The 15,606-nt window shown below is 37.7% G+C and overlaps 1 protein-coding gene across 3 annotated transcripts in view; it reads left to right on the forward strand.

Moving 5' to 3' along the window:
• Positions 1–470: 470 nt before the first annotated feature.
• The window catches only part of VRK1 (VRK serine/threonine kinase 1), a 35,176-nt gene continuing 20,040 nt past the window's right edge, over positions 471–15,606 (forward strand). The window contains exons 1-7 of one of the 3 annotated variants that reach the window (XM_058861695.1): positions 471–555; positions 4,572–4,816; positions 7,686–7,844; positions 9,294–9,349; positions 13,477–13,546; positions 13,889–13,976; positions 15,386–15,494. In XM_058861695.1, coding sequence (XP_058717678.1) covers positions 7,691–7,844; positions 9,294–9,349; positions 13,477–13,546; positions 13,889–13,976; positions 15,386–15,494 — 477 coding nt within the window. In that variant the 5' untranslated portion in view covers positions 471–555; positions 4,572–4,816; positions 7,686–7,690. The remainder of the gene's footprint in view (positions 556–4,571; positions 4,817–7,685; positions 7,845–9,293; positions 9,350–13,476; positions 13,547–13,888; positions 13,977–15,385; positions 15,495–15,606) is intronic. The other 2 variants (XM_058861703.1, XM_058861710.1) reach the window with 2 other exon arrangements.

Consider the following 15,606-nt stretch of genomic DNA (forward strand, 5'->3'; position numbering starts at 1 on the left):
GATTCGATGATCTTTTCTAACCTAATTGATTCTGTGGTATCAGCTCGACAAACGCCTTCTCAAACTTAATACAGCATAAGAAACCAAGGTTTCTTGTAACTCAAAATTTTTTCACTGAAAAGAGCTGTGAAGCTCTAGAACAGGCTACCCAGGGCAGTGGTGGAGTCACCACCCCTGGAAATGTTCCACAAATGTGTGGATGTGGCACTTGGCCATTACTTTGCGGTGAACATGAGCCTTAAAGGTCTTCTCCCATCCAATCGATTCTACGACTGTAAAAGACTTCACCTCTTGGCCCATCTCTGGCCGCGGTGCCTGTTGGGACGTGTAGTCCGTATTGGACTCTTCTGCGGCCATTTTCTGCGGCTACAGACTACATGTCCCAGCAGGCACCACGACCAGGGGGACGGAGGAGGCGGGCCGCACTCGGCGGACCAATGGGAGCGGGCGATACTGGGAGGTGGTGCCGGGGCGGGCGGGCCGCCTGGGGCCGCGGGCAGTGCGGGAATTTCGGACCGGGAGGAAGGAGCGGCGCGCGGCCCGCTCGCGCAGGAGGTACTTGGAGCCAGCGGCTGCCTCTGGGGTGCAGTTGTTTGGTTTTTGTTTTTTTTTTTTTTTTTTTAGGAGGCGAGTTTTGGGGCACTGTTTCTCATCCGCTTCGCCGTGCCGGGCGTCTCCGGCCCTTCTGGCGGATTGCGAGCGGTTTTCCCCGCTTCCCTCGCGGAGTGGTACCGCCGGGGCCCGCCCGAGCCTTGTTCCTCCCCAAGAGTAGGGAAGGCGCCTTTCCTTCCCTCTCCCGGCCCAACCTGAGGCGCCGGAGGCATCTCCCAGGGCTGTCAGGGAGGGAGAGAACGGGGGCAGGTGGGGCAGAGCTCCCTCAGCTTCACCCTACAGGTCTGGGAGCCTGCCTTCCTCGGCCTCGCGGCCTGTGGGCTCTAAAGCTGCCTTCGGTGGCAGAGGCCTAAGTTGTTTTCGTCCCTGTTTTTTTTTCCTTTGGCTATGCTCTCTGCCGTTCAGAGGCTCGTCACATTCAGGATTGTCTCGGTGTGGCATCACCTTGGTTTGGAGGCGTTCCTGAGTTTTGCTTTAAAGTAAAGTTTTTGTTTTTAAAATACAGGCCTACAAATCACAAAAATCTATGATTTTAGGATCAGGAAAGGCTGAAAAAATTGGGCTAAGATGCTTTCTGTCATTGGTTGTTATTCCTCACTTCCTATTTCTTGCTGTTTGACTTACTTGTTTAAGAGTTTAGCAGTCGCAGACAGTGTGAACTCTGTTCTCTTTGGTTTTCAATTTGTGCTTAAGCACTCTAAGAAGTATAGGCTTTTATTTATTTAAATTTTATTTAATTTAATTTATGGGCCCTATTTATGGCTAAGGAAAATACAAAAGCTGTTGTGAAGCTTCCTGTAACTATTACTGTGTCAAAGGCCTTGTGCCTTCATTTGTAGGAATAAGCTGTCCATGGAATTCTTGGGGGTAATCCCCAAGTGAAGTAGGATTCCTGATGAACTTCAAAACGGGTGATTTGTATACAGTGTGCTAAATTATCAGAAAGGCTTTAAGTGTCTCCCTCACATGTATTAGGTATTTGCAGTTGGTATAGAGGTGAGGTGATTTGGATTGACGTGATTTGGTACCTTACAATGCTCACTGGTTTTTATTGAAATAACTGAGTGATGATTAAGATTTTCAGGAGAACCTTAAATAACCTTAAAATAAACTTAAAAAAGGTAATATATTCTTGAGAAAGTAACTTATAATTAGTAACACAGTAATTCCTCTTGTAATGGCTGTTTCCTACCCCTGAGCTCTGAAATATTGAGTCATCTTGGTTTGTTTAGCAAAAAAAGGAAAAAAGGCATTTCCTTAGTCCACTGTGGTGCTGTTGAGATTACATATTTCTCAGGAGTTGTGGTCCACCAATGGTATTTGTTCATTTTGTTTAAAAAAGAAATCTGTTTTTTATTTCTTGGGAGAGAACCTTAGTACCTCTTCTTCAGCAAGTGCTGTTAGCTGTCCGGTATCTTAATTGGGAACTTAGATTGGAGAGGTTTTCACAGACAATGATCAACCAGTCCAATTTATGTCTGATTTATACAAGAAAGTCTTTGTTCACCCCCTACCTCACTTGTGACAAGTCACTGACAATCAGGTTTTTTTTTGTGTGGTCCCTCCCATGAAACAACTCAACAGTTTTCAGTAGTCTTTAAGTGTCATGTTCTTTCTTCCCCATTCCTTCAGCAAAAATTTTGTTTTGTTTTCTCCTTCTCTTAATTTTTTTTTTCAGGCAGATGTGGATTTATTGCTTTGACTAATGAACAGTTTTAATTATATATAGATTTCAGGTCTTGCTGGAATTACCTGCTCAGCTAGGAGCACAGGTCGCCAGCATACCCTCTCTGGGTGTACAATGAAAATATGTCCTACTAAGAGAAACAACTGTAAAAATTACAATTTCCAGAGAATAAAAGAGGAAGATCAGGAAGCAACCAGTTCAGCTTGACACACAGCAGAAATTCCTGAAAAATAAATTTGTTTTGTATTCATTTCAGGGTTTTGTTGATAATGAATGGCAACAAGAATTGAGAAGTGGCTATTCATATTTATTCCAAGAGTTCAAGTATTGCTTAAGTAGCAACGATAGCTGACAACATTTGTAAAGATAACACCACTGATATGCAGACAATTTTGCATCAATAGTGCTATCTCAAGTGCAGTGTATTGTGTTTCTTCCAAGATGTTTTATTAGGTAGAAGCCTTTGTAGTACTAAGAGGCTTCTGGAGAGAGTTTAGACAAATAGACTTCTGTTATTCATACTTCTTGGTAGGAAAATCTTTGTTTTGAGCACATTGTAGTGACATAAAATGCTGCTGTTTACAATCATGCACCTTGAAAATTGTTCTTATTGGGCACCTTAGCTAAGTAGGGTCAGGTCTGACACTTGAATGATAGTACAGTACTTGACATCCATGGGACTGTTTCCAAGGACTTTAGCATGATTGCAGGAACTAATGAATTAAACTTCACAATACCTGTGGATAGAAAATATTTCCTTTTGTTGATGGGAAAAAGTATTGAGAGGAAAGTTTAAGCTTTTTTTTCTTTTTGGAGGGATGGTGGTGGTGAATTTTAGAAGGTGATTTTAGGGAGAAGTAGATAGCTTTATTCCAGTTATGCAATGTACAGTAGACAGCTCTATGTCGTATTTGTTGTTGCATAAGTTTCCTGACAAACCACTTGTATTTACTGTATTATGAGTTGAAAAGCACATAGAATGATAGAATTTGCACTAAATTTTGTCTTTTTTTCATTTTTTTATTGTGTTTTTTTTTTTTTTATAGTTCTGTATTTTCATGTAGAAAATTTCTGCTGTGTCCAGGTGTCTTTGGTTTCAATCAACAGAATATATTTGAATGGATTTATCCAAATAAATGTGCAAGCATGTGCAGCCATTGCTTAAATATTTCCTTGGGTAACAGCTTTTTTGTAAGAGAGTGAGTGCTCAGTATTGTGCATGCTGCCCATTGCAAGCGATCAGTGTTTGGCACCTATGGCCTACTGATAGTTTGACCAACTTGTAAGTAGGCACAGTGCCATGTTAACAGATGGGTATGAATACAGACAGCCAAGAAACCATGTATGTGTATCTAGTGTATTTGTTAAGGGCAGGGTTCCCAGCTGGGGACGTTCAAACTTATGTCCATTTCGAATTTTTGCTTTTATGGATAAAGGGAAGTTGTCATTAACAATTTTTTTTAAAAAATAAATACCTTCAGGCATACAATTATTGACCATGTTAAGCAAAATAAGCGGGGGTGTGGAAGAAGAGGGAAGCACCAGCTCTTCCTTTGATACTCTTGAGGAGCTATTTTAAGTGAATTTAATTCCTTTTTAAGCAAGGCTGCTATCAAGTCTCACTGTGAATGCCAAAGATGTGGAGTATATCAATAGGTTTGTTTCACAGGCTTGCTAGCCTTATTGTAAGAGAGGCTACAAATTTTTCTTTTATAGGCAGCAATCTGTCCAGCACTCAAGCACCTAAATGCGTCTGTCCAGGTCTTGCCCAAATTATTTGTAATAACTCAGAAATCAAGGGGGTGCAGTCCTTCAAGCCCTCTGCATGGTTCTTATATCAACAATAAGTTGTTTCTTAGCTTGAGGACAAATATGCTCATTTTGGATGCGTTTTGGTATCCTTTAGGTGATGGTGTGTGTGATCTTGTCCCACATCTGAGTCACTGGGCAATGCTGCTGATTTTTGCACTTTCTTGCCTTATCTGAGTCAGCTTTGGGGCTCCAGACTTCGGGTTTATTCCATTAGCACTTCTAATAATTTCAGTCTGCCCTTTGTTTTAATCCATTTCCTGACTTAGATGTCCTGTGAAGCTGCTTAAAAGGTCTGCAGTGATCCTTCTGGCTTGCTCTTGTAAGTGATATCAACATATAGCCTTTTCTACCACTCTGTTCCTTCTGACACTTTGACACCATTGCTTTCTCATTGGTATGGTCTTATCTGAGCTGGCTGGAATTGTCTTCGGTGCTTGAAAGTCTCATTTTTCTCTTGCAGAAAATCTGGAGGAATGATCTTCCTCCAAGACAGTAAACTATGTATCACCTTGAAGATTAAAAAAAAAAAAAAGAAAGAAAGGGATGTAGAGAGGAGTTTCTTGAAGACATTGTGGATAATGATGTGGATAAAGCTAGTCTTAAAATTTATGTGTAAGATGTGTCTTGATAATAGGGAAGAATGTTACTGTATAGAAGTGGAAATATGGAAAAGTAATGCAGAATTAAAACATCGTGTTTTGCAGTGTAAGTATTGATAAATACCAGTATCTTCCTGTGATGTGTTTTATAAAAGTGTTTTGTTGAAGTTAGTCATTTAGATGTAAGTAATATATTGAGTAGGTATTCAGATGTGGTTCCATGACACAAAGATACTTCTCAAGTTAACAAGGACCCTAAAGAAAAAAGAACTTTTTCCTGGAATGGTACTCTTTCTTTTCTGTATTTATGAATGTATTGAGTGACTGTGGTGTTAGGAGACTGCTTGCTGCCAGAGTCTATTACTCTCTGAGTAAGTTCTTTTAGATGTTCCATGTATAAAGGATGTAATATTTAATATCAAATTTACTTCTTTGAAGATAGCTGATGCTATGTGAGGTTTCTGATTTAGGAGAGTGATATAAAATATGCTGAAAACAATACAAATGTAAGTTACACTTGGCAAAATACAGCAATTGCAATGCACAGTTCAGTCATGGTACTGATGTGATTCTCATTACTGGTCTCTGTAGTATGTTCACTGTCATGATGCTGGTGTCCCCAGCCACTGAGAAGGAATATCTGGATTGCAACCAGCCCAAGCCCATTGTTCTCTTCAAAGTTATTTTGCTAGTTATTTAGTTTTTGCATGCTTGTGTTTGACTCAGCCTCCTATTCGCTACCTCCAAGCTGGCCTGGCTAATCTGGGGAAACGTTTACATCTACATTTGATCCAGTTAGCAATTCTGAGCTCCACTCAACTGTCATTTAGCTGTTTTCCTAAAACAAAGGCTGCCCACTTGTGTTGAGCTCCTGTGAGTTCCTTTGCATTATTGCCAGAGCTTCTTGGGCACATCACCATTCTCCATCTCCACAGTCTTTTATCCACTGTTGGACTTTATTCTGTCACATTTCACTTCGAGGGGTCTGGTCAATCACAGCTATATACTTGAGCATTCATGGACAGAACAACATTTTCAGGCAACTTAACAATTATTCTTGCCTTTAGTAAGTAGAAAAGTGACTTCTCTCTTCGGATGCTGGTTGGGTGACAGGCATCAATTGAGGAAGAAAATTTGCTGCGGCTACCCAGTGAGGAAAGTTTTGTAGGAGGGGGAGTGCTTTTGGAACAATTGTCGCAGTTATGCAATTTTCTCTTTGTGAAATTAAAAGAAAACCTAGAGGAACATTAGAAATGAAAGAGGAAAACTGATGCTAAAGAACTGAGTTTGGCTTAGGGTTATTGTATTGAGTAGCTAGGAAAAAGTTATTTTGCTATCCAGAAACTTCCCCGGTTGTCTATTAATATTGCTTCCTGCTTCCAGCAAAATAATAAAATCCCACCAGTGAGAATGGTGTCTTTTAGAAAATAAATGTGACTTGTTTATATGACATTTATCTGCATGAGGTAGAGGGAAAGATCAGTTTTTTTGTAAAACAGTTTATGAAGGCCTTTCTTGTAAAGAGACCTAGTGCACTCCTTGCTGTGTCATGGCTGCATATTCAGTAATTTATTGTAGTGTAATGAAGTCTGACTCTACTAAAACCTCAAAAGATTTACTTGTTCAAAAAGGAGGCCTTCTTCCAAGAGAGACTTGAAAGGTGGATGAGAAGCTGTACATGAGTCATCAAGCAGCTCAGAAAGCCAATTGTGTCCTGGGCTGCATCCAAATCGGCGTGGGCAGCAGGGCAAGGGAGGGGATGGTGCCTGTCTGCTCTGCTGTGGTGAGACCCACCTGGAGCACTGCATCCAGCTCTGGGGCTCAGCACAGGAAGGATAGGGACCTGTTGGAGTGAGTCCACAGGAGGAACACAAAGAAGATTAGAGGGACTGAACACCTCTGTTATGAGAGGCTGAGAGAGTTGGGATTATTCACCCAGAGAAGCGAAGTATCCGTGAAGACGTTTTTGCAGTCTTTCAGTACTTGCATGGGGGCCTGTAAGAAAGATGGGGACAAACTTTGTAGCAGGGCTTGTTGTGATGGGTCAAGGGGTAATTATTCTCAGCTGAAAAAGGATAGGTTTAGAATATACAGAAGTTAGACATTTTTACAATGAGGCTGGTGAAACAGTAGAACAGGTTGCCCAGGGAGGTGGTGGATGCCCCATATATGGAAACCGAGTTCAGATTGGAGGAGGCTCTGAGGAACTTGGTCTTGATTGAAGGTGCCCCTGCTCATTGCAGGACTAAATGACATTTAAAATGTCCTTTGCAATTCACACCATTCTATGATTCTATTCTGCAGAAAGAGGTATATTCCAGTGGGCTGTTATGTTATTTCTGGGAATGTTGCATATCTAAAACCTGTGGTTGTGAGAGGGCAAGAGTAATACTTTCACACTTGAGATCTCAAAGTAGGTAGTTATGTACTAGTTTTTTTGATGTCCTACTCAATGCTGCCCTGTAAACAATAACCAGACTTGCATTTTTTTTGCAGTTACATAGAAAAAATAATCAACTGTTAGACTTCTTTTTTTTTTTGCGGCTAAGAGAAATTCCTCATATTACAACTGAAAACTTGCAGTTTTTCAATATGCAAGTTTAACTCTAGGAAAACTGATGAGCTATATTTCATAAATTTACTTTTTTCTAAATTTAGACCTGTGATTGGTTGTGATGGATTGAATGTGATAGATTCCAAGATTTTTTTAGCATCTATTGTACAAGGTCTTGTAATAGGTTTCTCTTGTGAAGATTTTTGCTGTCAAATTTTTTTGTGATACCTGGAAAAATTAGTTATTTCTCACTTTTAATTCATGCCAATGAAACTGCTCACTGCATTTCTTTTCAAGTATCTTTGTAGTAACAAATTATGACTTAAATGACCCATTCTTTTTTGTGTTTCTAACAATAAATTGGATCAACATGTAACATTATTATTATTATTCTTATTATTTTTTACTTCCCTTTCTCTAGAAAAAATGCCAAATAAGAAAACAGCTGCAAAAAGAGCCCCTGCAAAAAGAAAACTTGCTGAAATGTTTGGTCTGGGGGAGGTTCTAGCAGATACATCAAGAAAAGAATGGAAATTAGGTGACCCTGTAGGGCAGGGAGGCTTTGGACGCCTATATCTTGGTAAGTGTAGCTATCTTTGATAATTCTTTAAAATGGAGAGTAGATGTTTATCCCCATTCAAAACAAGGAAAAGTTGACTCTAAGTTAGAAATGTGAAATGTCTTACCGTGATCTTAGCTTAGGTCGTGGTGTTGGAAAAAAATGACAGAAATAGACAAATGGTTGTTTTAAGCACTAGTTTTAGGAGTTTCCAGTGGTAGTTCATTCTTTTTAAAAAACAAAAACTTTATTACTTTATAGCCTTGGAAAGGATAGTTTATTTATTTCAATTCAAATTTTGGTCTGGCCGAAAGACTGAATTTTTGTATGAGTGTATTTATTATGATGAATTCTGAACTGAAACTATCAATGCATGTTATCTGGAGGCTACTGGTCAGCCAGTACTTGGACTGGTATTTTGACTTTGGTATTGCTTCTGTTTTTTTCGTTGCCTTGTGCACTTTTGGCATGCCATATACTTTTTTTTGAGGTAACCAATGCTTAAAACAAATCAAAGTGTATGACTTCACAGTTTAAAGCCTCAGTTCAAGTCTTGTTTTGCAATTCTGTTACAAGGAAAACTTCTTAAAGTGAAATAGTGTTCCATACTTAGTATCTCTTTCACTTGGACAGATGAACAGACAAGAGAGGTCTTGGGACTTTTCTGCTTCATTGCCCCTAGTCATTTTTCAAACAATTATGAAAAGATGAAAGTTAATATAATCATTATAATATAGTCTTCCTTATCTTGGGGAAAAGGTTGTGTAGGATTCATACTAAGTTGGAAAAAAGGAAAAAGATCTGTCCTGCTTTTGAAATGAACAGACTGCAGCATAAGTAGGTTAAGGAGAAAAACAGAAAACCAGTGGGTGGCTGTTTGCCAAAGAAGCTTTCAACTTCTTACTCAGCTTCACTCAATGAACTACTAAATTTACTGGAGTTCCAACTCACTCAAATTCCTCCTTTGTTCAAGCCAAAGCTTGCTCTCTCCTTCCCCATCATTTGCACAAAGCTGTGACCCTGACCCTGTACTTTGTACTTGCCTAACTTGATGTTCTTCATAACTGTATCTTCTGTCACAAATACCAACAACTTAGTAGCAACAGAAGGTCAATTTTGGATGCATGACATGGCAACATGGAATTTATTTTTCTTCTTTATGTCCACAAATGTGGATGTTTATAATATTCCTAGAAAGCAAAAGAAACACTATTGAATAAGAAAACGTTACTGGATAAAAAAGAAAAAAGGCCTACATTTAATAAACTGCCTGTATTCCTCAAACAGAAGGGAGAATGCAGGAATACAATGTCTGTATACAGTAGCCTTACCAAAGGCTGAGGTACAGGTCCCTGTTCTTGTCAGCACTTAGTTACTTTGTTGTATGTTTGTCCATCCTACATAACAAGTAAGTGTATGTTGTGTGACATTTTCCTCTCCTACTACTAATAAAAGCTTCCTTTTTAACAGCTGACGTTAATTCTTCAAAGTCGGTTGGCAGTGATGCCCCTTATGTTGCAAAAGTGGTAAGAGAACATTTGAATCTTTACTTCACAACTTGAAAATATTTGTTCTAGAATAGAATGTGTAATTTAAAACATTTTCTTAAAATAATGCAATTGCAAAGTGCTGTTTAAAATAAAAGTGTGGGGATACAGAGTAACGCTGATAAGAATTGGGACTCGTGTATGAGGAACATCATAATGGAACATCAGTCGAGTTGAAAAAGATCCATGAAATGGATCAGATTCTGTTTCATTTGCTTCCTATAAACAGCACAGATACCACCAAATTAATGAAATCTGCCTAGCTTTTGGAGAATTTCTGTGATTCAGCAGTGAGTCTCTGAACTGTTGCTCACCACTGGATGTTGATAAACTGACAGATGGCTTGTGACTAGAAACAGCAAAACTTTAATTCCTGAGATCTCCACAAAGTTCTTTAAATGTTTTTTAGCCTAATGATGAGAGAGAAGAAAAAACATTGTTGATAGCTCCTTTTTAGCCCATTGTTGCAAATCAGCAAATTCTTCTTATTAATTGAAATTTTCTAATGGTTTTAGTCTAAAAAGAAATAGTTATTTACTTGGAAATGGCTGTTTCTCTTCCTAAGGTATAAAGTATTTTTTCTTAAATTTTGCCTGAGTATTTTGTATAGATCTGGTAAGATCTTATAAAGTCTTTGTAAAAAATCAGGGAATATGGGAATAGTCATAGTAGATCCAGACCCTTCATTTTCTTGGTGGTGCTTCTGTTCCTGCAATAAAAGTAAATACCAGAAAACTGTACAAGAACTTCACAGTGTAAAAGATTAGTTTTTCAGCGCAGTTCAGAAATGTACTGTTGTAACATTTTATTTATTAAACTATATGATGACACTGAAATACCTTGCCAACCACTTTGTGTATATGTTAGTGCTTTTAACATTTTTTCCTGAAATTAGAGTAAAATACATTTTGGTTAGTATATGCCTTTAATCTTGGTATTTGCATCAGCTGACTAAAGTGAAATTCTAGAATACTGGTTTTGATACTGTTCAGACACCCCAGGGTACAGTTTGTGATGACCCTCCCTCCAAAATGTTGTCCGTTGCTGAAAAAAAGCAGTGCTTGCTAAGCAAGTGTCAGACTGCCACACTTTGAACATCAACCTGCTGCTGCTGCCTTAGGTGTTTGTGGGCAGGAATTCCAGACAGACCAGGAACCCAAATTGCGGGTGTGTGGTGGCAACCTATGTAATTATGTTCAGCCTGTCCTCTTGAGGGTGAGGTGTACATGGTGCATTGGTTTCAGAGACAGATAACAGCAGTGGCTTGCCTGGGAGAGGCAGTGGCTTCTAATTACTGGTTCCTGCTGAGTTTGGACTGATCAGGAAGCAGAGCGCCATTTAACTTTCATGGAACAATCTGGTTTGACTTGCTGGGAAAACCATCAGATATGCCTTACTTTATGCTGTGTGTAATTGCTGTCACCCTCTTTTCCTGAGTTTGAAACACATCCATCTTCTCTCCACTTTGGGCTCTTAATATAAGACTTGCCCAAACTTTTGAATTGCTCCTATGCTAGATTCACTTTGTTGCAGCATTTTGGAAATACCTCCATTGCTAATATCCCAGATGACTACTCACTTTTAATTTGACTTTCATGATTTTGTCTTTATGGCAATAAAGAGTAGCCCCAGTCTTTGTGCTAGCCTCACAAATGACCCATAACATATTATGCATCTACAGTCTGGTATAACACAGCTACGATAAGAGCCCATTTTCTGATGCCTGGGTGGATTCTAGATTTTCCATCAGCTGAAGCAAAGTGGTTAACAGCCTTGAACAATTATTAGTGTTTAACAAAACATGCGCTTCTATAGTAATGTTCTTCAAATTAAGCTATTAAAGCAGGATGGAAATTGGCTTAGTCTTTGACATATCCTCATAGTATTGATGTCTGAGCAGTATGAAATGAACCACAGCTTTTATTAAAAAAAGAAATGCTTTTTAACATGTGGACCTTTCAGATGTCATTGTTCAGGAGTGGATGCAGGGTTTAATTACACTTCATTACATTGCTGACTGAAAAAGATCAGAATTCTTAAAACACTACTTGAACTTTGTTGGGTTTTGCCATGTACTCTATAATCTTTCATTATGTTATCTTTTTGAATAAGACTAATTTCAGTTTTATAGGTCATGTATTTAGAATGACCCTGGGCATAAAGCTGTAGAAATTTGTGTTTTCACTCCTTCTGGACTATTATGGCAAATATTGGATGCTGTGTAAGCTCTTTTAGCATCATATATGGATTTATTTATCTGTAGGTAGAATTAATGGTGTTGTGGGAAAACACCTTCACAGTCAACATAAAGATCTGGTTTATGGTTAAATCATTTATCCATCCTTCAAGGATGAAAAGATAGCAGATTTTTTGTTTCTGAGCAGAGAAAGATACATATTTTCAGCACTGAGACATAAATTTTTGTGGAATAATTTATGGATAAATACTGTAAGAGTTTTTAACACCTACTTTTTTTGGTGAATTTTAGTAGGAAAACAACATTGCTCAAATATAATAATAGATTTAATGAAAATTATATATGAGATTTCATATTCTAATAAGTTAGTGAATTAATAGAAAATGCTACACAGCATCAAGTGACTAGGTCAAGTAATGTAAGTAATGTGTGCTTGAGGTAACTGCAGTAGCAGAATTTATTTAACCCTTCTCATCTGCATATATAATCTCTGTATTGCTAATTTGTTGTCCATTGTGGGTGAATAAACTAACTGTTGGAGTAAATGTGCAGGTACCAAAGTTTGTGTGTGTTGATCATTTGGTCTGTCTTTGGTTTTGCTTTTTTTTTTTCTTGTTCCTACTCATGAGGAGAGGCCAGAAAGCCGTCTTTGCTCCATTGTTTATCAGGGCAGTGCTGCTGGACAAAGTGAGGTGGAGACAGGCAGTAGCTTTGTAATCAAGTGTGCAGGCCTAGGAGTGGTGCCCAGGCTGGGGTATCTGCTCCCAGCGTGTCCCGTGTTCCAGCCCAGCCTCCAAGCCCGCACATCACAGCAAGCAAAGCCGGCGGTCAGGGGCACTCTGCATTGTCCAGTGAGGTTGGACAGCAGTGAGTCTCTCTTAGATAGTGTTACACTCTGGCCTGTGGCAATTTGCTGGATCACTACATCTACATTTAAGAGTTAAAATTAAACCCATTTAAGATTGATGTGTAGCTAATATTATGTGATTGTATTATTCTTGAGTTTCTTTGCCAGTAATTGCATATGTTTTGTTATTTTTTAAGTGTAGGATATTCCAAAACAGGTATTTTCACTGAGATAGAATGAATTTGGATATATATGAGTAAGCAGACAAAAATATAGTACTTCAGCTCATCTCAAAATCAATTACTCAAAAATTACAAGAATTGAGGGTTTTTTTTTTTTTCTTTTTTCCTTTACCAAATTCTGGAAATGTAGAATCAAGATACTTGCCCATCTGCTGTTCTTGCAGTATTTCAAGTCTTTGGTGTTTTCATAGGAATTTCTCTCTTGAGCTTTACATGTAATACATGGTTCCCATAGATTTGTCCATTGGAAAGGGAACTGAAATGTATTAAATAAAAGGTAGACTCTGAAATTGAAATAGGTGTAGTTCTTAAAATTTAGAGAAAGTTTTAAATTCTCTGTTATTTTTATCTTGGTCAAGTAATGTATGAAGGGAACAAAATGCCTTATGTTCAATAAGAATTTAACTTTTGTTAAGATTTTTTTCATTGAATCATTTCAGGTGTTATTTTAAAATCACTAAAGGCTTCTACAATTGATACAATCCAGCTGTAATCTGGAGAATGAGATAATGTTGTTTAATGTTCTCTGCTGAACTTTTGCCAATAATTATTAATATTTCTATACATTTCAGTTAATTTCTTATTCTTTATTCTTTTGCTGTGGGACAGTATATTTTGATACCCTTAATGTCAAGCCATATATAATAAAAATAGCTTTTAGTGCTAAATTTCTTTTATAATAAGAAGATAGTCTATTGAGTTTATCAGCATCAGGTAGAGCCTTTGAGGGAGAATGTTTTTGTAGGGTAAATGTTTCAGCTTTTAATAATTGTTAGGCATTAACATAGCAGTTTTTAATGAATTTTAAATTGTCTTAAAGGAACCCAGCCAGAATGGACCTCTTTTTACTGAGTTAAAGTTCTACATGCGAGCTGCTAAGCCAGATGAAAGTAAGCAGTCTATTAAAATGTTTTTAATGAACTACAAGCATTTATGAAAATAAAGCCTGTAGTAGTAAAGTAAGGTTGAACTTTGAGAATCTCTTCAGGTAATTTTCAAAATTATTTTTAAATTACTGAAATTGAATTCAGATATATAGTAAATTAGAGGGTTTTGGTAAGAAGTTCTTTGCAGTTCTGTTGGTAGTATTGTCTAAAGTTAAACTTGAGTTGCATCTCTGTCCCTACAATGGATGTGTGATTAACTTTCCTGTATACTTTGCATACATATTTCCATGACATAATTTTATGTAAGTCTCTACTTATGCAAATTAACTTTATTTGTATTTTCAGTTCAGAAGTGGACTAAGTCACATAAACTGAAATATTTAGGTGTACCAAGATATTGGGGTTCTGGCTTGCATGAAAGAAATGGAAACAGGTGAATATATCTTTTGTTCACACATATTGGAATTTATTTCATCCACAACCATTATCTCTTTTAGCCTAAGTTACTTTATAAGGTGTATTTTCCGCTTATCTTCATGTTGTTCACTTCTGCTACAAATTTTCATGTGCGTGGCAAGGGTACTTTTAAGGGCTATATAAATAGATACATTTTGTCAGTATTGTTACTCCTATTTGTGTTTGTTACAGTCTTTTTAACTGAGCTTTCATTTGTTGTGAGCATTGCTGTGTAAAGCAATGGTGCTATTTCTGTATATGTGGTTTAGGAGCTTTTTATATTTTAATTAAAAGAAAGTAAATTTCTATTGTACAAGTTCTGGAATAATAGGACTAAAGTTTTTCTCATTGTGTGCACTGAAAGAGTATTTTCACTCACAAATATTAAGGACTTAATGCTATCTCAAATCTGTTCTATTTTCCCTAGGGTTGGGGCTTTTTCTGACTTAATCTGTGAGCTAGAATAATTGCTAGTCTCAAGTTAAATTTGTTTTAAGTCTAGGGATAGTTTTTAGTATTGTTCTATGCCAGGAAAGGTTTTTGTGACTTGGTCTTTGATGTTAATGCCTGTTTATGTAATAGTCCTTGTTTCCTAGTGACCGTTCTCTACACAGATGTGCTGCAACGGGGTTTTGGTGGTTCTCTGGCAGCTTACCGTAGGTCAGGCTTCTTTGTGTGGCTCACTGCATAGGACAGTTGGTGTGGATGCCTTAGTACATCAGAAATATCAATGTTTCAGTAGGTCCCCAACTAAAACTAACCAGAAAAGAACATTCATTTTGAGAGCAAAAGTAAATGTAGCATTTTTTTTATCCGGCAAATAAAAGTGACTTAGCATTCGGTGCTTAGTACATGAATTTCTTATTAATATAGCCACTGTGAGCTCTAGTTCTAGAACCAGTTTGGCTATAGCAATGAATATTAGAACACCTCTGGCAAGCGAGGGGTTTTTGTTGTTAACAATAGGTCAAAAATATTTGCAATAGATTTCAGTAAAGGATCATTGCAAATGAACATGTTAAATCACTTAGCCATTTATAAAAACTAAGAAATGTATTTTTATAAGTACATGATGCTTGGTTTTGCCTATAGTGAGTTACAATAGGGATGTTTTCCTCTGTGAGTTACTTTGTTGCATAACTAGATTAGAGAGAAGTTCTTCTGATGGGTGAACATTTTGAGTAGCTGATGTAAAAAAGGTAAGAATTGATGTACAGTGTTAAAAAACCCCTGTATTTCAAGTATTTCCCACAGTTTCTTTTGAGAGAGACATATTCAGTCACTAGTTAGTAGAGTTAACATGCAGATAAAATATTTCCCCTCAGTACAGTTCAGTAACTTTGCTGGTTTTGTGGCTTTGTTTTTTTTTTCGGTCCTTGAATTTAGCTATCGATTTTTGATAATGGACCGATTTGGCAGAGATCTTCAGAAGATGTATGAAGAGAATGCAAAGAAATTTTCTCATAAAACTGTACTACAACTAGGCCTGAGAATAGTAAGTTTTAAAAATACATTTTACTTTCTCGATCTGTCGTCCCTGTGTAAATGTCTCAGTTCAGTCCCACTTTTGTGCCGACTCCAGGTCCTCTGGTGGGCAGTCCTGGGTA

The sequence above is a fragment of the Poecile atricapillus genome, chromosome 1, assembly GCF_030490865.1.
Source record: "Poecile atricapillus isolate bPoeAtr1 chromosome 1, bPoeAtr1.hap1, whole genome shotgun sequence".
In the NCBI taxonomy this organism is placed as follows: domain Eukaryota; kingdom Metazoa; phylum Chordata; class Aves; order Passeriformes; family Paridae; genus Poecile; species Poecile atricapillus.